This window comes from Vespula pensylvanica, chromosome 5 (assembly GCF_014466175.1).
Source record: "Vespula pensylvanica isolate Volc-1 chromosome 5, ASM1446617v1, whole genome shotgun sequence".
Classification (NCBI taxonomy): domain Eukaryota; kingdom Metazoa; phylum Arthropoda; class Insecta; order Hymenoptera; family Vespidae; genus Vespula; species Vespula pensylvanica.
In genome coordinates, this window is record NC_057689.1 from 2,670,771 (window position 1) to 2,693,270 (window position 22,500).

General features: G+C 29.0%; 3 protein-coding genes and 2 long non-coding RNA genes across 12 annotated transcripts in view; 2 read left to right on the top strand and 3 right to left on the bottom strand.

Annotated features, from left to right (window-relative positions):
• LOC122629456 (parathyroid hormone/parathyroid hormone-related peptide receptor-like) overlaps positions 1-2,744 on the bottom strand; it is a 19,716-nt gene extending 16,972 nt beyond the window's left edge. Inside the window, exon 1 of one of the 2 annotated variants that reach the window (XM_043812872.1) lies at positions 1,969-2,562. The gene's annotated coding sequence lies outside the window, so the exon portion shown is untranslated. Of the gene's footprint in view, positions 1-1,968 lie in introns of both variants that reach the window. The other variant, XM_043812873.1, reaches the window with a different exon arrangement.
• Positions 1-13,335, top strand: part of LOC122629469 — an 86,935-nt gene extending 73,600 nt beyond the window's left edge. Inside the window, exon 4 of the long non-coding RNA XR_006327270.1 lies at positions 13,205-13,335. This is a non-coding gene — a long non-coding RNA (uncharacterized LOC122629469). The remainder of the gene's footprint in view (positions 1-13,204) is intronic.
• Positions 5,681-11,815, bottom strand: LOC122629460. Of its 2 annotated transcripts, XM_043812884.1 has the most exons (6): positions 11,066-11,815; positions 8,683-8,748; positions 7,183-7,248; positions 6,958-7,120; positions 6,226-6,577; positions 5,681-5,914 (listed from the first exon to the last, which is right to left on the bottom strand). In XM_043812884.1, exons 1-6 carry the CDS (start codon positions 11,217-11,219, stop codon positions 5,732-5,734), a joined length of 984 nt encoding a protein of 327 aa, XP_043668819.1. In that variant the 5' UTR covers positions 11,220-11,815; the 3' UTR covers positions 5,681-5,731. The 2 variants fall into 2 exon arrangements, with proteins under 2 accessions (XP_043668819.1, XP_043668820.1); XM_043812885.1 differs by lacking the exon at positions 8,683-8,748 and having other exon boundaries at positions 5,682-5,914; positions 11,066-11,813.
• Positions 13,336-13,903: 568 nt separating the features above from the next.
• The window catches only part of LOC122629467, a 50,363-nt gene continuing 41,766 nt past the window's right edge, over positions 13,904-22,500 (top strand). The window contains exons 1-2 of one of the 2 annotated variants that reach the window (XR_006327268.1): positions 13,904-14,118; positions 17,685-17,764. This is a non-coding gene — a long non-coding RNA (uncharacterized LOC122629467). The remainder of the gene's footprint in view (positions 14,119-17,684; positions 17,765-22,500) is intronic. The other variant, XR_006327267.1, reaches the window with a different exon arrangement.
• Positions 16,805-21,590, bottom strand: LOC122629457 (proton-coupled folate transporter). 5 transcript variants are annotated; one of them, XM_043812876.1, is made up of 9 exons: positions 20,581-20,802; positions 19,517-19,624; positions 19,001-19,231; positions 18,548-18,899; positions 18,064-18,459; positions 17,825-17,962; positions 17,670-17,753; positions 17,444-17,600; positions 16,806-17,370 (listed from the first exon to the last, which is right to left on the bottom strand). In XM_043812876.1, exons 2-9 carry the CDS (start codon positions 19,541-19,543, stop codon positions 17,271-17,273), a joined length of 1,485 nt encoding a protein of 494 aa, XP_043668811.1. In that variant the 5' UTR covers positions 19,544-19,624; positions 20,581-20,802; the 3' UTR covers positions 16,806-17,270. The 5 variants fall into 5 exon arrangements, with proteins under 5 accessions (XP_043668814.1, XP_043668813.1, XP_043668812.1 ...); XM_043812879.1 differs by lacking the exons at positions 19,517-19,624; positions 20,581-20,802 and adding an exon at positions 21,565-21,590 and having other exon boundaries at positions 16,805-17,370; XM_043812878.1 differs by lacking the exon at positions 19,517-19,624 and having other exon boundaries at positions 16,805-17,370; positions 20,608-20,802.

Consider the following 22,500-nt stretch of genomic DNA (forward strand, 5'->3'; position numbering starts at 1 on the left):
TTTATTTTTTATTTTTTATTTTTCTGTAGTAACGTTGTACATATATTTTTTTATAAATTATCTTTCTCTGTTTTACGATTATAAATATTATAAAGAATTCATTTTTATAAAAATTCATTTTCATACGGTCAAAAGTATCTCGCATTTAATATTTCATTCTCAATACGTTCGTATTGTCGTTCAAACGAATTATCGAATAAATTAAATATTTATTAATTAATGTCATTTCTCTTTGACGAACGATATCGTAAATCAGATATGTACGAGAATAGACGGAAAGATTTTTTTTTATCTTTTCAAATCGTGTCATACAATAGAAATTACGAATTGTAATCTTGTTGTTAAAAGAAAAAAAAAAAAAAAAGAAAAGAAAAGAAAAGAAAAAAGATATTCTTTTTTATTTATTTTTCTGGTAGAATATCACGTGTTTCCATTTACGTGTGAGCGTGTTAGTGCGAAGTTAGTGTTTAATCAAGTTAATGTGTCTGACCATGTTCGAGTCATTACCACTATGTCGCGCCCTTCAAACGAAAGTGAGAACGAGTTAAAGTAATCGGAACCGTACGAATGTACGAGTCATACGAAACATTAATTTAATATTTGATATCGTAACATACACCGAAAAGTTGTACGATGATATAGCTGACGCCAAGCGTAGACAGATCAACAAGTTGTTTGAATAAACCTATTCGTTCTTATTGTCGTGATATTAACTTAAAAGACTCGACGATATTTTTCTAATCGGGAGAAAAAAATCAAAAGTAACTTATCATGTCTCGAAGATATTATAAATTAAAGCCTAAATTTATTTATGTATTTTATTTTTTAAATAATTTAAAAAATTAAACGATATAGAATTTTTTCTTTTTATTCGATAATAAAAATATCAAATGAGATATACATGCATGTATGTATATATATATATTTTTTTTTTAAATTTTAGTAATATATAAATTATTTATATAATATAATTTTCGATCAAAAAGATCAAAATACTGTTGCTATTTATTTAGATAGAAAATATAGAAAAATTTGTTTAACAATAAACAAATTACTCTCTATATAGCGTTATTTGTTTCGATATAAGATATCAAATGTTTTCGAACAAGAAAAAAATACTACAATGTTATTTATTTAGAGATATGAAAAATATCAAACATTTTTTCCATTCATAATCACTAATGTTACATATAATCAATTGATTGATCTAATATAATAATTAATGATATTAAAAATTTATCGAATGTTGTTTGCCCGGCTTTGGCACTTTAACTTTGTTATGAGACACGAAGTTCATGAATATACATCAGAAATGTAAGTCCAACGATTCGACAAACAATTTTCTTAGGATTAACATTCCAAATCTGAATGCGTCGCGTCGCGTCACGTCACGTCATTTTATAACTTTTTAATTGAGAAAGATCAATTCTTCATTTACATTTTCGTAGCAGTCAAAGGTATTAAATATGTTGTCACGACGTTGGCATAGAATCATAAATAGATAGCAAGTTTGTTTGATGAGGACTTTAAAGAGAAAAGAAAAAAAGAAAAAAAAAAAAGAGAAGAAAAGAAAAGAAAAAAGAGAAAAAGAACGAGAAACGTCAATTAGTAATCATAGATTCGTGACACGTTTATTAAATTTATAAATTATGACTTTCGATACTTGTACGTAGTCATCTTTCGTTCGTTTTAAATAACATATCGATATTTTGTTCTTTCTCATCTCTTGGTTTATGATTAAATGATCTTGAGATTATAATTCGCATCTGTTGATAATATTATGATCAAAAAAATACGATAATAATTACAAAGAGACATTGGCGATTAAACGATATGATATAATATATCTAATACGTGTACATATATGTATGTACGTAGGTGTATATATATATATATATATATATATATATGTATATATGTATACATACATCTATATAAAAAGTAAGAAAAAATGTAAAAATTACTCACCGTTAAAGAGACGTCGTTGAACGTAAAATACGAGAGATCGTCATTGTATCGACGAAACAAGCGATTTTTCTCTCTTCTCTCTCTCTCTCTCTCTCTCTATTGAAAAAAAGAGCTTATCTATTCACTTGATCGTTCCTCTTCGTAAGCCAGGAATAATATATCTCTCTCTCTCTCTCTTTCTTTTTTTCTTTCAAAACATAGATCCTTACATTTTCAAATGCAAAAAATTTTTCTATGTACTTGACCTTTCCAAAAAATTATTTATCATACGTGTGTATGTAAATAAATATAACATATACATATACATATATATATATCTATGTAATATATATATATATATTTTTATAGTAGATATCTGTAATATATGTACGTATAAATCGCGGAATTAACAGAACACGCGTCCGTCCTAATACACGAGGAGTTTCTTACTGAACGAGAGTTCGACGAGTCGACTGTTTATAAATCCCGATAAGTATCAAACTCTACTCGCCAGATCGCCGTGCCGATCACAGGAAAAAAAAAACGTTTTGTTAAATAAATTTTTATCTTCTTTCTTTTTCCTTTTCCTTCTCTATCTCTCTCTCCTTCTCTCCCATCCTCTCTCTCTCTCTTTCTCTCTCTCTTTCTCTCTAACACCACTTTCTACGTACAAGTTCGCATTTTTTTCTCTCGTATATTTTCCCTTATTTTTATTTCGAAAAATTAAACGAGTCAACGGACACGTCGTAAAACGCTCAGAAAATATTTTCTTTTTTCAAATTTGTTTTATTACATTTCTGAAAAAAATACTACGCTCCTCAAGATTCTCTCAGACTTCGAATTTTTTTTTTCTCTTTTCCTTTTCCTTCCCTTTTTATTCCTATTCTTTCGTATTTCTTTATATCGTATATAATATACAAACAAAATCTTGATCGGACGTAAGATTTTAGAAAAAAAAAAAACAAACAAACAAAAAATAAGAAAGAAAACTTTTTAACGATTAATACATTAAATATATATATATATATATATATATATATATATATGTATATGTATATAAATTATTTCTTTTACAGATGTTGATTGTTTACTTTTACAAGATCTATCTAAGAGTTCGAGAGTTCTTCGTCGTTACGCGGAAGATAAATACATACGTCCGTCCTCGTGCGAAGTTTAAACGAGACTGCCTTCCACGGATAGTATATATGGTATATATCGTTCGATCTTACGCATGTCCGTTCGTTTTCCGACATTGCCCCCTATATATTCCTCTCCTTGCTTCTCTCTCTCTATCTCTATCTCTATCTCTCTCTCTCTCTCTCTCTGTCTCTCTCTCTCTCTCTCTCTCTCTCTCTCTCTCTCTCTTTAACTCTTCCTTCAAAGATTTACATTGTACAACATTAAATCTTATCTACTACGTATCTACAAAATTTATTTTGCAAATATTATAAATATTTGAAGAGATAGTGCGAAGATAGTATAATTAAGTTGACAAATGTTAATTCTATTTTATTCTATTTTATTCTAATCTATTCTGTTTGTAATACTTGCACGAATACTCTATTTATTTGTTTATCTATCTATCTATCTATCTCTTTTTCTTTCTACTTTTTAATTATTTCTCTCTGTTCCTTTCTTTTTCTCTCTCTTAAACCTTCTTACCTTGATACCTTTTATCGGATCATCTTTTATTCTAATCTCCACCTCCTAATCATCTCCAATATTCTTGTTGTTAGATATTCAAATAGCGCGAGAAGAACAGTATTATACTTGAAAATTATTTGAAATGGTAAATTGGACAAAAAGAAGAGATTGACAAATAGAAAAATAACATTCTTCGTTCGCAAATTATAACAATAAACATATCTAGTTCTGTTGTTCATTGTAGGAAAACAAAAGGAAAAAGAAAAAAAGAAAAAAATGAAAAAAGAATATAGAATTTAATAATTGAACACGTTCGCTGATATTATATATTTATATACGTATATATCTCAAAATGATGTGTCTTTTTCGATGTGTGAGTGTATGTGTATGTGTGTATATCTTTCACATGAAAATTATATTAATAGCAATCGATCTCTCTCTCTTTCTCTCTCTGTCTCTCTCTCTCTCTCTCTCTTTCTCTTTCTGTCCCCTTCAACAAACGTTCGAGTATCGTAAGATACTAATTTGTGCGCGCATTAAATTCTTTATCATTGATTTCCGAAGATAGAAAGGGAGTTAGAGGGGAGACTTTTCGAGTTGATACGATACGTCTGTTTATTTTGTCACACTCTTGTAAATAAACTGCGAGTCGTTTGGTCATTACATTTTGGGATGATTAAATTCTTTAAGAGTATATATGTATTAAGAGCATATACATATGAGTATATATATATATGTAGGTATGTATAGTGTGTGTGTGTGTGTGTAGGTATAGCCTATCTGTATACGTATTTATATGTTAGGCAATGACTTATATGTGACAACCGTATCTCGTTAGAGTCGATTGTGTAATCTCGAGAGAAATTACACGTGAGACAGATAGATAATTTGAGGAGAAGGAGACAGAGAAAGAGAGAGAGAGAGAGAGAGAGAGAGAGAGAGAGAGAGAGGTAGGGAGGAAGGGAGAGAAAAAGAGAGAGAAGATCGTCATTGTTAATAGAGAAACATTGATCGCAGTTTATTATCCTATGATCTTTTTCTTTCCCTATACTACGATCGATTTAGATAATTTGAAGGTCATTATTATCATTTCGATACGTTACTTATACACATATATACATGATATGTATATATATATATATATATATATATATATATATATGTATGCATGTAATCATGTATATACGTATTTTCATTCTTTTTTCTTGTTTTTTTCTTTTTCTTTTTTTCTTCTGCATTTTTTCTCTAACGATTTGCACAGCCTAGGAAAATAAGAATCTTTAAAGAAATCGTATATATTATATTAGTTTCAAATTATTTATCTAGGAAAACCTTATCTACTTAAGAAATATCGATCGCCGATTGATCGTTCATTCGTTCATTATTTGTTCGTTCGTTCGTTTGCTCGCTCATTGAGTTCGAAGGACATACTTGTGAACTTTCGCTTACCTTATCAATCACTTAGAAATGTGTTAGAATCGTAACACAATAGTAATAGTAACTATGATATACATAAGTCGTTGAATTAAATATCCGACGTGTGTGTATGTGTCGTTTCGTTCGCCTCTTTCGAAAATACAATTTGGACGAGTAATGCAACACGCAATGGTGTCAAAGTCTTTTGTAAGACGCAACAAATGCTACATGCACTACGTGTCTTTCGATAAAAAAAAAAAAAAAAAAAAAAAAAAAAAGAAAGATGATCTGTTTAATGAAACATTTTATTATATTATAATAATAAAATCGCAACACGTAAAATTGTAGTATAAAAAATAAAATTAAAGAGAAAAGAACGTATAAAGGAACGAACGAACGAACAAAAAAATGTACGTCGGTATAATTAATCGATCGTTTCTTGAAATTTTAAAAACATCATCTTGGTCGTAATTAATAGCTATCGATCGTTAGATCGTCTTAGGAAAATCTTATTATCGCATCCGATGTATATACTTTATTCTTTCAAATCCAATCGAAAGAATAGACAAAAGAAATAAAGTAAATAATACTCAAATAAAATTAATGAAAAGGACGAGAAAATAAAATGTTCCTTCGGAAAAAGAAGGAAGGTAGAACGCATATATATATATATATATGTATATATATACATACACATATATATATATATATATACACATATATATCACGGTATGATTAAATGAGCGATATCTCGAATTTCGTTTTCTCCCAAGAGAATATTAAACAAGTCTCTCATGGTCAAATGTTGGATAGTTTCGTTGGCTCTGCTCGCCACGTAACTCTTGATTCCTGGAAGTATGTCCGGCTTAATGATTTCCACTACCTGCGGAGTGAGTTCTTGAAAGACCTAAAATGAAAGGGGAGAAAAAGATCAAGGAACAGAAAAAACAGAAAGAAAGAAAGAAAGAGAAGAAGAATCCCTCGAGAAAAAGGAAAAAGGAAAGCAATATAAACGGAGTGTAGCAGACGTAAATACAATTAAATCGTCTTCGTGCACGTGGTTTCTTTTTTTTTTTTTTTCTTTCTTTCTTTCTTTTTAACTTCTCCAAACTAATAATAATAATAATAATAATAATAATGAAATAATAAAAATAATAAGAAGAAGATATCTTAACACATATAAGATTATTGATTGATTTCGTAAAAATAATCGCGTACCTTGTTCATGATCCTTCCAACCTCGTCACCTCCCATAAAATTTTCAATATCGAACAAGACGGACGTCAACGCGAAGTCGAGATCGAAATCTTTTATATACAAACCCCTCGAGTAACCCAATACAACTGTAAATTGTAAACGAAACTCGTAGATCGTTGCTTTGAAAGGGCCAGAACCAAATATCGTAAACATGTCGCCGAGTATACCGGATACGTTGTAATCACCGGTTGCATACAGTTCCGGAAACAAAAGATTTACGGATATGCTTGGACCGATCAAAGAGAGTTTCGCACTTTCGATAATGAACGTTGATAATCCGTAAACCGTTAAGTCGGTGATAATGGCACTGATGCTGAAAATAGAATATATTTCAATGTTATCTTGTAATAAAATATATCTTTCAATCGGATCAGTCGGATGGTACGATTATTACATTATTTATATACGTATGATTTTGCTGGATTTTCTTTTTTGTTTACTTTCTTTCTTTTTTTTTCGTCACGTTGACTCATCTTCATTTCACGTTTCAAAGTTATCGAAGTTCTTAAAGTAGAGAAAAATAAAAAAAGAAGACGAATTGAAGTATATCTAAGTATATCGGATAGATCGCTTTGTATATACGTATATATTATCGGCGTTGCAAAAGATATTAGAAAGTCATTCGCAGAGTAATTACTCGCGGCGACGTTCAACGTAGCCATGAATTTATTTCGATCAAAAGGACGTACGTACTTTCCAATTTCTGGATTATCGGTGTCGATGCGAACTCCATCGAGATGAAATGGTTCGAGCGGTGGTATATCCAATTCTGGTATACCGTAACGCATTCGCGAACGTAACTTCTCGATGAATCTTCGAAGCTTGAATTCGAGTCCCTTCGACGCTGCACTGTCGACTGTCCTTCGAAGGATTAATGCGTTTTACTAAATTAAGATTTTATTTCTATGAATTACTCACTAATTCCCGTTGTGGCTCTCGTTGCATTGATCAATAAAATCCTTGGTCTTTCCACCGCACTGACGACTAAAACAAAAATAAATAGAAATTAAAAGAAAAGGAAAAAAAATATATATATATATCTTTAAAAAAAGATATATATATATAAAGAAAAAAAAAAACAATAAAAATTCGCAAATGTTAATATAATAATACTCCCAGGAATATGGATTATTCTAATTGTTTCGTCCGAAAGCGAATAGCTAACCGTGACAAGCGTTGTTAATAAGCGAGTTAACGTTCTAGCTACTGCTATACGAGGAATGAATCAATATTTCTCGATAATTGTCATTGTACATTTAAATTCGATTCATCTTTTTGAATTTCAACGTATAATGTAAAAAGAAGAGAAAAGAAAGGAAAAGAAAAAATCGATATCTGTGATCGACACTTGTTCTCACTTTTTTTTCTTCTTTTATTCCATCTCAAGAAGAAAATTTTGTAATATGAATTAAGAATGATCGTGTTGAATGATTCTGTAGAAAGAACATCCTAATACTCGTCTATACTTTTGACGTTAATTGCTAATAAGTAAAGTTTGTTGTAAAACTTGTTGCATGTTAAAAACGGGTTACTTTTAGTAGCAATCGATCGGCGGAAGAAAGAGAGAGAGAGAGAGAGAGAGAAAGAAAGAGAGAGAGAGAGAGAGAGAGAGAGAGAGAGAGAGAGAGAGAGAGAGAGATAAACAGGCAGGCAGAGAGAAAATACTTAATTGGCCACTTAAAATTTTCGCAATTTCGTTTCGTTAAATAAGCATTCGATTTCGGTCTATTGAAATCGTAAATCGCATCTCGTTGCGACTCTATTTTATATTCTTTTTATTTCATTTTTCTTTCTTTACGGAGACACATAAAATTACTCGAATAGCAAGTCTCGTGAGAAAAATGCGACTTTCGAACGTGCAATTTTGCGTGATCGATTGCAGGTATCATTGACTTACTGCAAATAATGAACGAATATAATGATTAAAGGTTTTATTACGAGAAATCAAATGGGAACAATCTACTCGTATTATCGACATATATAGAATGAGTATTTATTCTAAGAAAAAAAAAAAAAAAAAAAAAAAAAAAAAAAAAAAAAAAAAAAAAAAAAAGAAAAAAAAAAGAAATGAAAGAATGTCTTAATCGCAGAGAGATTCGTACGAGATCACTTATCTTTTTTCTCTTTTTTTTTTTTTTTTTCTTTTTTTCTTTTGCAATAAATCAATGATTTTTACAGCAAATAATAGAATTTCTAATGACCGAAACTATTATTTTCCTTTTTTTTTTTTTTTCTATCGTTTAGAAAAAGAGAAAGAAAAAGAAAGAGTGAGAGAGAGAGAGAGAGAGAGAGAAAGAGAGAGAACGAAAGCGGTACACTCGTGTCTCTTTTATTTGCCACGTGTCTTTCTTATTTGGATAGGAGAGGATCTATAAGCCGTAATGATCGTTTCTCTCGATCATAAAACACGCAACGTACTGTAATCTGTGGCGGTGTCGGTCACGCGATGCAACAGGTCTTTCTGTCGTTGCACGACTCCGGATACTGCAACAACAAGCAGTTGCACTTTTCACTCGACGATATATCCGATATGTTATCTCTGACTAAAAATGATAAATCAAAGTACATAATCTACGTACATATATACATACACGCGTACATATATATATATATATATATATATATATATATATATATGAAAGATTTCCCGAATGATTTTTAAAATCAATTATCCATATTTCGCTATACCTTTTAGCCTTTTAGTTAGACTTATAATTTTACAAGCTGGAATTATAGAGTTGTAGGATACGATTGAAAAAAAAAAGGGGATAAAAGAAAAAAATAATTGACCTAAAAAGTCTCGAAAAAAGGGGTAATTGATTTTCTATATCAATTAAGAACTTTTGATCCGCTTTCTATATATGCTTATAAGTGTGTGTGTGTGTGTGTGTGCGCGCGTGTATATATATATATATGTATATATATATATATACAATTCAAATCTATTCTTACAAACCTTTATACTGTAGGTTTATTAAAAAAGGATAAAGAAATAAGAGAAGTCTAAAATTGTTACATCAAAGGAAAATATTTTTTCACTTGTTACCTTTTATTATTTCGTTCGTTTATGAATGCAAGTGAAATCTATTTTACTATATCGCTATCGTTGAGCCAAATGTTTTTCGTTTTTTTACGTTTCATTCGCAGATTTTTTCAAAAGTTTTGTAACTTTTGTATAATGTTTCTCTCTCTCTCTCTCTCTCTCTCTCTCTCTCTCTCTCTCTCTCTCTCTCTCTCTCTCTCTCTCTCTCTCTCTCTCTCTTTCTCTCGAATGATTAATTTTTTTTTTTGCAATACTCGACACAACTCGTTCGAGGCAAACGATAATAATAATTTCCAAATTGCAACAATTTATATTTTGCAACGATGCAGTCAATAACGATGTTATTCATCAGTTTTAATAAGTGTCGAGAATTTAAAAAAATGATAAATGATGAAATTAAAAATACAACGATTTATCTTTAACAACTTTTTATCTCGGCACAGACGTGTTTTTATAAAACCTAGACAGATCGTAAATGAATTGAAAAGAAATATCATCGTGATACTCAATGACATTAATTGTCTGTTTCTAAAACGAATATATCATAAAAAAAGGAATCATACGTATGTAAAAAAAAAAGATTATTGACTATTGTCTATGTGAAATAATATTAAAAAAAAAAAAAAAAAGAAAAAAAAAAAGAATAAAATGAACAATATGAGTAATCCATAAATACGTACCAATAAACATTTTTTTCATCTTACACACGTAATTATTTTTTATCATAAAAATAGATAGAAAAGGAGAGAGAGAGAGAGAGAGAGAGAGAGAGAGAGAGAGAGAGAGAGAGCGAGAGAATCTAACGCATTAAGAGGAAAGTTCAATTTTGATATCGATGAATAATTATCATCGAATGATGTCATTATTAGGTGTCACCAGTCTTTAAAAAATATAATTTACACATAATCTAATACGTTACTACTTATAATTTAATTATATCGGAAAGAGAAAGAAAAAAAAAAAAGAAAGAAATAAAATTCAAATACGTACAATTAATACAGAAAATCTTTTTTCTTAAAATATATGTCATCAAATGATTTTTAAAATTATTTTATCTTCGTGTCAATCGATAAAACATCTTCACTAGTATTCGATAATGATTGTACATGCGTATCTCGATCTGTCAGATAAATTGAGTGCGTTCCTCTACTTATGTTTGTAAAAGTAAATGTACAAGATTATTTACTTCTTTCTTTTCTCGATGTAAGTAAATATACGGTTCGGTAAAATTTTTTTTAAATCGAATAAATTTAATCGTTTCATTCGGAATATGCGTGTACGTAAATATATTAAACAAAGATGTCTCGTATTCTGACCCATATCGTAATGTAAAAAAGATCATAGTTCACACGATCTTTTCATCGCACGAGAGAAAAGAGAGAGATAGAAAGAGAGAGAGAGAGAGAGAGAGAGAGAGAGAGAGAGAGAGAGAGAGAGAGAGAGAGAGAGAGAGAGAGAGAACGTAAAATAATTCAAAAAGAATTTTAAACTATTTTTCGGTATCGTCGACGTTTACATCGTTTTTACGATATTACATTTTAAGAGACCGATCGATCGCTATACCCCTATGTTACAATCATCTAAAAGAAAAAAAATCGTATTCATCGTAATCTCGATCGACGATCGAAGAACTAACAACGAAAAGAAAAAAATAATAATAATAAAATAAAATAAAATGATACGAAAGAAACTTAGATAATGATCGATGATAAATAGGAAAGATACGAAGGAAAAAAAAAAAAGAAACAAGAAACTTACGAAAATTTGTAGCACTGGAAGCGACATTACCAATGCCACCTAAGATAACAGAAGGTACAGATTCGTTGGGTTGTTGTCCTAGGGCTTGATCGGTGATGATCCATATCCATAATGTCAAAATAAAGTATAATCTATCGGTCGTTATCAATCGCATGATTAAATAAAACTGCTTTTAGGTCTGTTATCACACGTTGATATTTGATATATCAATAAAATCAATCTCATGAAGATTTTTATCGAAAATACAGAATACTTGCTTGCTCTTTTTATTTCTTTTTCTTTTTCTTTTTCTTTTTTTTTTTTTTTTGTTATCTTTTATTATTATCACGCGACGTAACAACGAAGAGACACGAAAATAAAAATATTTTATTCTCCGACGATCCGTTCGCGTGTGAGCGAGAATATCGACTGAATGAATGTCTTTACTCGTAGAGGTCGTTCGTATATGAGATGTCGAAGAGAGGAAATGGAAAAAGAAAAAAAAAAAAGAAAAACAAATAGAAGGACAACGAGAAAAAGAAAAAAGGATTTCCTACGAGTTTTCGATTCTTGTAACGTATTACGATATAGCAAACGCGCTCGATGTTCTCTCGAAAGTTTCCAATCGGTTACTGCGTTGCCAGTCTATACTCCTTCTTCTACCGTCTCGTTATTTTGTCTCTCGCTCGAAATTACGTAGGTATGTATGGTCTCGTATGTATCTATCTATGTATGTACACTCGACGAAAGCTAAACGAGCTATGAACAGCGGTCAAACCGTACGAGTCTCTCTTATACAAGCGAGTTCGTTCCCAAGTTGAATAGATCGATAGATCGATCGATCGATTGATCCTTACCAATTAAAATCGGTAGGATTTATAACGATCAAGAAAAATTGATAGGATCTTCTTAAATCGAACGTGTCCTATCTTTTTTTTTTTGCTTTCTGTTTCTTTTTTTTCTTTTTTCTTTTTTTTTCTACAGGATGAGCCAAAATTTTCTAGGTTTGTAGTTTGATATATCAAAAAGTTAACTTACAAAATTTCGAAGAAGAGTTGTTCGACTTTTAAATGCATCTTTAAATTTAAGATTTAACCTGTTCTTTTCTTTCTTTCTCTTTTTTCTTTTTTTTTTTTCCCCCTAAAAAGTGATCCAATAATTCTTGATTTGTATGTATTGATAATTTGAAGAAGGAAAAAATTTGGAAGAAGTGTAATTGATGTTTAAGATCATTTAAGAACTTTTTATTTATATGTGGAAAATTTCAAACGAATTTGTTGAATCTAATACACGTTCACACACGTACGCAAGCACGCTCGCACGTACGCATGCATAGATACATACATATATGTCAATCAACAAAATGAAGTATTCCTTTTGAATTTTCTATCAAAAGAACATACCACCTACGCTATATCTCCTAGCTATAAATGAGAGGAAAAGAGAGAGAGAGAGGGAGAAATAGAAAATAAGAGAATCGTTCACCGTTACGGAGGTCCATTGTGTTTTTACACAATTTAATCTCGCAGTTGCGTAATACCTACTGGTTTTATCCTTTGTGTTTCCGGTAGAAGAAACTCAAAGCTAAATTCAAAAGCTGAAATTTCGTGTCAAAGTGTTTTTGTTCCCTTCCCTCGTCACCAATCTCTGTTCCCTCCCTCATTCTCCCTCATCCTCACCGTTTGGATATCGATTCTCAATTCATTTTTCCTGAAATTAAATATTTTTCCGATATCCGACTTCAAGTAAAATCGATATTTTCTTTCAAAGTCTTAAATAATATGTATTGAGGAATTATTACGATATCCTATTTTCCAATATAACTTTTTTTTTGGAAATTTGAATCGATTAATCACTAAAGCATACGATTTATAAGATATGACGGTAAAAAAGAAAAAAAGTTAATTTGCATTGTACGAGATAAGAAATAGATGATTTAAACGCTAATTTGCAATCGAGGAAACCTTGAGAATCGTTGATTCATGGTATTACGTTTATGTCTAGCAAAACGTTTTTTCATTCAGTTATAATCATAGTTTCCTTTGGTCTTCTAAATTTTATCTTTCGATTAATTGAATATTATCTGCTAATTCGTCTGTTTATTTATTCATTTAAAAATTTTTTTTCTTTTTTTTTTTTTTGTTCATGAACGACGATTAGACGACTGCGTAGGAATTGGTCTTGGATAATCCCATGGATTTGGTGCATATGGTGGCCGTTGTGGTATGGGATAGACCGTTATTGCTCCAGCTGCTACTGGTTTAGACGTTGCCACGGAGTTCACCGTAGAGGCCAAAATCGTTAGAATCGCTAGAACGGCAATAGCGACGAACTTTCTCAGTGAAATCTGAAAAGAATGTTTTAGCCTTTCGTTAACTCTCACTCGATGAACTCTCAAACGATGCTGTCTCGACACGTTAAAGATTATTTAACGATTTAAATTGCCCTTTTACATTTCATTCGTTTGTCTAAATTTTAAAAAATATAAAATTATGCAATTATTCGTATTTAAAAATCGCGCTCGATAGGCGCCATATTGAATATTTCACGCTTGCGACACATCACGGAAGTCTGACTTACGGAAATGTTTGTATGAGTGATATTCGTTATCTTAGTTTTTATAATATTGAGAAAAAAATAATATAAATTGAAATGTTCTGATCGAAAGTAAATATTCAATACTACTATATATATTATTAATACGATTCATTAATATTTTTTTGATGAAATAAAAAAGATTCTCTCTCTCTCTCTCTCTCTCTCTCTCTCTCGTTTTTCTTTTGTTTTTTCAATTTCAAATATTCTTATGTGTATGGAAAGTTTAAGGTTAAGATACTTAGAATTTTTCAATTGCGTCGATCGTAAAAGTTCGGATTTTAACCGACAGATAGTGACACTCTCAAAGATGAATAAGTAAATTAAAATGTCACTGTGTCTCTTTAAAAAAGAAGTAAAGAAAGGAAAGAAAAAAGAAAAATAATGGAAACTTATTAGAGAGCGCATAGAAGCGTCGTACGTTTGAACGTATATAGAAAAACAACATTCTTACTCTCTTCTTATGGAACACGTAACAGGTATTAAACTTTTATTACTATCTCAAGACAGTTATACGAATTATGCGTTATTTGGGTGTGTCGATCGATCATCGGCTTTCTCTGCTTATTATTTCTCCTCTTTCCTGTTTGTTTTCACTCGCTCTTTAAAAAAATAATTTTTCTTATTTATAATATTTATAATTGATCCGATATTTATGAAAATATCCTATACATATATATATATATATATGTATGTGAAGAAAAAATAAAACATTAATAAGAGAAAATATTTATCCGATTGTGAATTTAATTATAAAATAATAAAAAAAAAAGAAGAAAAAAAGAAAGGTTAGAAAAAGTTTGAAAGAATATCATTGTATACATACAGATCGATTGAATTCATGTTTTAAAAAAAGAAAAGAGAATGAAAGAAATAAAAACAAAAAATCACATTAGAATACATCCTTCACTCGCATATATTCTCAACAAAAAAGAAAATCCTTCGTATTATTGATCGATATGCATCGTAAATATCTCTGACAGTTTATCATGTCATTTTATATTACAGAAAAAATACTCTAACTGGCTACATTTCGTTAATATATATTAATATATATGAATACTTGATAATATATATTAATTCAATAATACATGCGTTTATATATATATATATATATATATATATCATCCATCTTGAAAAACAATTTATAGATGACATAGAATTTATACAAAAGTCATATCATCAAATTATACAATAAACTATGAACTTTGCTTTTTATCTCGTTAATAACCTCGTTCGTTAATAATTTGCTTGATGACAAGACATTAAAATAATGTAAAATATAATAACAAATATTAATAATGAAGTTAAAAAGAAACGAAAAAAGAAAAAAAAAATCTACAAGCAATTATTTTAGTTTCGATCTATTCGGAAATGTTCGGTATTGTTCGGTTAAATTCGTCGTTACTCGTCGTTATTCGTCGTCACTCGTCACGATTCGTTCAATCGAAATACATTTACCAATTACGTATCACGCATAAAATGAAATTAAAAAAACGTATTATAGATGTCGTATATATATATATATATCGGAAATGGATTTATCGAATTTAAAATTCCTCGAAGAGATACGATAAAAGATGCAGTTTGAATAATGTATTACTTTATATATATTACCATGTTCAATTTTTGTCTCGGAAGGAAGACGTTTCTCAGTAAGTAGATGTTATAAAAAAATCTGTTCAAGTCCTTTTTATCTTCCTTTTCTTTTCTTCTCTTATATATATATATATATTTTTTTTTAACGTATTACTTCGAATACTCGCGACGAACGATAACACGCTTTCCTTAGAATTAACCGACTTTTATACTCAGGATCAGTTGACTTTTTGGGAGGTGGATAACTATTTAGGTCAATGCCCATACATTTGAAAAAAGATATTGCCCCTATACCGTGCGTTGAAAAAAATATCCAAGTGAAAAATGTCGTGATTGTATGTGCTTGAAAATTTCTTTCATTTGCATATATTCATCATTCTTTTTTATTTTATTTTATTTTTTTTAACGCTCGTTGCGTATTCGTTCTGCGTTTTGTCGTATGCATTGTAAGTTTCTATCTTTCTCTTTCTATCGAATTTAAAAAATAATTATTTTTTAAATAAAATTTTTTTTTTTTTTTTTTTTTTTTTTTTTTTTTTTAATTTAATGCTCCCCACAATATGTCAGCGTACTAACGAAAGAGAAAAGATTATTTTGTTTATGTAAGATGATCGGTTAAAATAAAATCGTATTTATTTTCATCGTCCTCGAGCGCGAACGCGAAATCATGCGTTTGCGTGAATTCATTAGCAATGCGAGGCGCGCTTTTCAATACGCCAATAGAATATGAAATTGCTCTCATGATAGAACTCACAAGATACTTTTGCTTTTCAAACAATGTTTCATTAACTCTGTCTTTAGCTTTCGTCTATAATTTCGAAATATCACTCGAAGCCTTACAATGAAATTTTTTATGCTTTAAAGAACAAAAAAAAAAAGAATAAGATAATGAAATAATAAAAAAAAAAAGAAAAAGATTATATTATTAATTCTAACCACAAAATTTCTTTGTGTTGAACAATTTATTTAACTTCATTTATATAACATTTTAATTCCTTCAAGTGAGAAATTATTTTATTAAAAATAAAGAACATTAACGCAATATCATTTTGTTATTTGATTAATGCAGAAATTTGATTAAAAAAATATTGAAGATGCCTTGACATACTTCAAATGTATGTGACGCATTATGTATACGAATAGATTTCTTGAACTTACTTTTAATGGTAGATAAAAAAAAAAAAAAAAAAACTTCCATGAGATCGATGTTGCCAATGATGTGTTTGAAAAGTCAAAGTCGATTTTCGAGAGATGATAATCATTCTTGGAATCATCACTTGGAATAATATTCTTTTGCATCACGTTTAATATTCGTTATCGACAACATGAATATTGTGTTTCTTATTGCAATATTTACGTTAAACGTTTATGTTCCTTCTTCTGATTCATTCCAATCATTATGCATTATTGATAATATTTGTTTAAGTACTTTGAAATCGATGATTCATGTTTTACGGTAAATTGGATATCAACGTGACATAAATACTTATAAAAAAATTGTTCAGGAGTCTTTTATTAAACATGTCTCAACAATAATTTTCTATCTATATTAATTAATCACAGCAATTACTAAATACTATATACAGTTTCATGATGCGATTAATTGTCTGATTATATATGTTTTTACATAAACCTTTTTATTAGTAAACTTAACAAATTATTATTCTAGTTATAGTTAACTTTATCATTACTTAATAAGTATATATACAGTCAATGTATTGACTGGTATTGATCATTAAAAATATAAGAAAACTTACATTCTGAAAATTTAATGTTACATGGTATACAATTCTTTTATATTTTCTACGAAATAAAAATTTCATACAATTTTTTCTCTCTCTTTAGTATTTTATATTTGTCTTTTACTATACTCTGTTTGCATGATCGAGACATGAATGAATAATTATAAAATTTCTTTTAAAATATAAACGTAATTTACTATGTAATATATAGTATCAAGAGTATAGAATTTATTATCAATTGTATAAATATCTAATTTTATTATTTTGTGCATATTTTATTGCTTTACCATTCAATTTGAAGATTTATCCTGTTCTAAATCACTTTCAATATACTTTTCTTCATCGTTTTCATTTTGTACATTTTCATTTTTAGATGAAAAATGTATTATACTAAAAGTAAAAAGAGTTACTAATAATGATAATTCAAAATAGAGAAAGAAATACAAATAAAAATTTGACTTACGATATAAGTAAAAGCACCATAATTTGCGTAGAAAATGTTAACCAATATATAGAACTAGGTGCTGTATTAATTGTTAAATTATAAAGTTGAGAATATAAAATACCACTGAAGAGAGGTACTGCATTGTCGCAAACAGATAACATAGCAAACACTTTACCTAAAACATATGTTTCCAATTAAAATTATTTCATTAAATATTGATAACAAAAAATATAATAAAAAATACCTCTTTCTTCCATAGGAACAAGTTTGGAAGTCATTGATCTTAATACTGGTGCAACGCTAGGACCCAAAGCTGCAATAGCCGCTCCTAAAGAAATAGTAAGTGTCTAATCCTACTATATTCCTCAAAATATAGTCAACATTTGAGAGATCACATACCAACATAAAATAATTCTGGTATAGTGGTTAAAGCAAAAACAATTCTACCACCTGCATGTGCCAGAGCACCAATTGCAATAATTACGGTATCTCTTAATCCTAATAATTTACTCATCGTAGGTACACCGATGAGTATAGCTAAAAAAAAACAAAAAAAATGAATGACATACTTTGAATCGAGATTCTTTAAAAAAACCAATGTATTAATTCCTATCAATTATTATCTCAATTCGACTAACCTATTACAAAGAGTGCCGATTGAAATGTTTTGAATTTACTGAAGTCCGCGACACCCCATTTAAACGTGAGTTGCGTGTAAAGATAGCTCATAGGTTTCTCGTCTCTTTGAAAAGTATATAAAGCCATTGCTAATAGGAAAATCCAAAGATAAGCTCTTTCATGATTTTCTCTTCTTCTTATTAACGTTTTTATCGTTTCTGCTACGTGCTTTTTATCGAAGAATTCGAAGAAAGGATTAACGTTCGAAAATTGTCGTTGTTGAGTGGACGTCCGCCATTTGAGATTTAAAAAGGAATAAATAATAGCAATTGCAAGGAGGACAGAATTTATCGTGAACATTATACTGTAGGACGAATTTAAGACGTTCGTAAAGAGATACGAACCAAGAGCCACACCTAAAAAAAGAAAAAATAGAAAAAAAAATTATATAAAACGAAACAAAGATAATCTTCTAAAAAGAAACGATTTTTAATTCGTTCTTACCGGTAGGCATAGTACTGAGATAAATAACATCGAGTATAGTGATTCTTAAAGTTCTCTGTTGAACAGTTGTTACATCCGATATATATGAAAAACAACTGGCAAATATAGCAACGTTACCTCCAAGCATTCCCATAGGTAAACTCGCGGTATATACCACCATATTCAAATTCCAACTACTTATCAACGAATTAATGATAATCATAAAAGAATATATAAATTTACCAATCAATCCTAAAATCAATGGTAACTTTCTACCGTGTCTATCGCTCCAATTTCCGAAAAACAATGCTAAAATTATCGGTACCACGTGTCCAGCTATATTGTTCCATTGATGAAATTTCGATACGGTTACCTAGAAAATGATAATTAATAGATTAATAATACATTAATAATTTCATTGTTAAAATAAATTTTATCATCGATTTATCTTGATCGGATTGGATAATTACTTGCCTGAACTTTGGTGTTCAAGGTCTCGTTGACTTTTAAATTTGCGCATGTCTCTTCGGATAGATCGTGATCGACTCTGCACGCTTTATTAATAAAAAAATCTTGCTCCACTACCGAAGTTATCATGAAGGCCATCATATAAAGCCACATCGTTGGTTCCACCGAAATATGTCTCATCCATCCGAAATATTTCTTCAAAAATTCGTATCTTGAATTGCAATTTCTCGGCATCATCTGCAATGTTTGTTTAAATTTCACGTGCGCGAAGATCTATTTTTTTTTCTTTTATTTTTTATAAATTCGTATATATAGAAAACGTATTTGATATCTTGATTTCATAGCATTACCTCAAAACATTTTATTTTTAATTATTGCAATATATTATAATTTGATCGATCTATTCAAAAATATAATTCGATTAAATATATATATATATATATATATATCGTTATTATGACAAATCACAAATGTTAATTATTTTTGTTAAAAAAATAAAATAAAAAAAAAACGAATTCTTACCTCGAACTCTACGTTTTCACTGTTCATGCTTCGGTTCGTTGTATAAAACTTCAAGCGAATTTCGTGATATAGAATCTCTATCAAAAGTTCATGCGTGTATCTTAAATTCTGCAAACTCAACTTTTTTACTGAAAGAATATCTAATTTCTATCTATCCCGTGTTTGTTTTCCATGCATAATGAAAATTATAAAGTTGTCGATTTATTCAGTAGTTAATGCAAACAGGACGTATCATTTATCTCTAACGTCACGTTATGAGGTCGATTCTAATTACTTTTCTTTGATCAAGTCTTATCGCGGCTATCGAGTATACAACGATCAAAAGATAAAAAAAAATATCGAATAAATATTTTCATTATTATTTTTAATAATAAGAAAATCTCTTTTTCTTATTATCTTTTGTAATCATGATAACAGAATTGTAATATCAATAATCATAAGAAATTTAACATCGTCAGCTGATATTGTATATTCCATGTTTGTTCTACGGTTGTCCACTTGATTTATAAACACAATGTATATTTGATAATAGTTACATCATTTCTGTTACATCATCTAATCAATTATTTGTTTAGGGATTATTTTGGAATTATCTTAGAAATCTTTTTTTTTCTCCATATGACTGGAAGATAATTATTATTATTCTTATCAGTAAGATTTGGTTTAATTTTGCCTACGTTGTATGTTTCTATCATCGCAATAAAAATTTCAAAAGCTATTAGTAGAATGGACCTTCTTCGCTATACTTTCTATTAGTCGATTTAGTTCGTTGAAATTTTTGATCAAGATTCATTCGCAGTTACATGCGTTGTTCCTTGATAGAATGTTTGAAGGAAGGAATAAAATATAAAACATGTATCTATTTTCTACGACATATAGAATTTTTCTTTTACATGTATTTTTCATTCTATATAATTAAACTGTTCACAAGTTTATATTATCTAATGATGCTATAACAAAACAAGAAAATAAGAAAAACAGCAAGTAATACAGTATTATGTTGAAACACATGAATCAATAACAAGATACAGTAATCTGTCTTTACTTTTAAACTACACACTCACAATCAAAATAAATTTTCTTACACGTACACTTTTTTACTACTTTGATAATACTTTCAACATTGCTTGAGATAATAAAATTATGGAAAACATTCCATGTTGCCATGTTGGATTAATAAACACCATCTAGCAATCTAAAGCGAAAGTATCGCAAGCAAAGCATTTTGGCGGGAAAACGCGATTGAACGTATGATAATATACAACGAATAATATAAATTATTCCTAGAAAAACAAAAAAATATTTTTTTTCTCGATTAACCTTTTTTTCAATCATTATAATATTCGAAATAAAATCAATGGACAGAATGACTTCGTCAATGAATCGTTATTAAGATAATTATTAAAAAAAATTTTTTTCTTTTTTTACTATTATTAATTAAAACTATACGTGAAATTTATAATCTCTATATTAAAAATAAGATCGACGTAAGGTTAATTTGTTACTCGTAACAAAAATTCGCATAAAATATCGCTGTCAACGCTATACAGAATTTTCATAAGACTATTGATCAACACTGGTTTTATAGCGATTTACATCAACGATGAGAACAGGCATAATTTTTGATCGATTTTGATGAACGAGGTCTCATTTTAAAGACGAAGCTTTAATCTAAGACCCGGCTTTTTCAAATTTTTGAATAAGCTTTGTATTTGCGAATAGATTATTCTCGAAAAAAAAATTACATTTTTTAACACGATTTTTTTCAAAGAAAATAAAACTTTTTCGAATATTCGAAAAAGTGACGATCTTTAAAATGGTCAACAAAAAAAAGAAAATTAAATAATTTCGTTCATCAAAATCGATCAAGAATTACGTTTGTTTTCGTTATTGGTTTCAATCATTATAATACCAGTGATTACGAACAACCTTAACCTCTTCGGCTAAAGCTAATAGCTAATTTGTGACGTTTGCGTGGAGATATATAGATATGTATACATATATATATATATATATGCGTTGTGTTCTGTTTATATTTTTGTACGTACCTCCTAATACGTAATTTTTTTATAGTTCATTGTTGGCAGAGTTAACGAAAATCAATTAATTATCATTATTTTGCATAGTTCTTATCGCGTTATTTTATCTCAACAATTAAATTTTGTATTTGTTAAATATGAAAAATTCACTACACGTTCGATACATAGTGATACATATTATAACGAAGATCTATCGAGATCAATAAAATTTTTCATTCAATAATATCTTATTAAACCAATCCAGATTCTTCAAACACGTGTATCGAACTGTGTTGAATGGTAGTTCTAGTTATTTATCGTTCGAAAGTTAAAAAGTATGACACGTAGTGACATCTGTTAACGATTACTCGTCGATTAGAGTTTCTCATTGTAAGATAACAGTTCAACAGTTAAAAAAAAGTTTAATATTAATTTAAGATTGATTTATTAAATGTTTCGACAACAAAATTTAATGTCAAGAGTCAATTTATATTTTGGCGGGCTTTTTCAAATACTTCAAGTATTCCATCGAAGTAATATTCCATATTGTACAGCAATAGATTCTTATAATTAATATTACATGTGACATGATACTTAAGAATGTTCACAAATATTAAGTTCGTTAATAAATAATGTCAATATTTGCAATATCTTACGTGTAAATAAACAATTTTAATATATTTTTTTTATTAGACATTACTTGTCGTTCAGCGATCAGATTTAATATTATAATGAAATATTGTGATTGTGAGTATATTTAAATTTTCATCAAATCGATTCGTCAATGACTTATGTTAAAAAATAAAAAATTGCAATGTTTTATAAATAAATATATATATATATATACATACATATATATATATATTCTACCAAACACAACGTTACACTATTTGGCCAACTTAATATTACAATCGAATTATTATCTAACATATTTAGATTTATTTTATTTTAATTAAATTAACTCAC

Excerpts from the sequence above, each read along its gene's own strand:
- LOC122629460 (XM_043812884.1), bottom strand. The coding sequence starts at position 11,219 with ATGCGATTGATAACGACCGATAGATTATACTTTATTTTGACATTATGG. Across the intron at positions 7,249-8,682 it reads CGACACCGCCACAGATTACA|TCGTCAGTGCGGTGGAAAGA; the intron begins GTACGTTGCGTG and ends TTTTTGTTTTAG. Across the intron at positions 6,578-6,957 it reads GATAATCCAGAAATTGGAAA|CATCAGTGCCATTATCACCG; the intron begins GTACGTACGTCC and ends TTCTATTTTCAG.
- LOC122629457 (XM_043812876.1), bottom strand. The coding sequence starts at position 19,543 with ATGAACAGTGAAAACGTAGAGTTCGAG. Across the intron at positions 18,460-18,547 it reads TCTCAGTACTATGCCTACCG|GTGTGGCTCTTGGTTCGTAT; the intron begins GTAAGAACGAAT and ends TTCTTTTTTTAG. Across the intron at positions 17,601-17,669 it reads TGTTCCTATGGAAGAAAGAG|GTAAAGTGTTTGCTATGTTA; the intron begins GTATTTTTTATT and ends CATATGTTTTAG.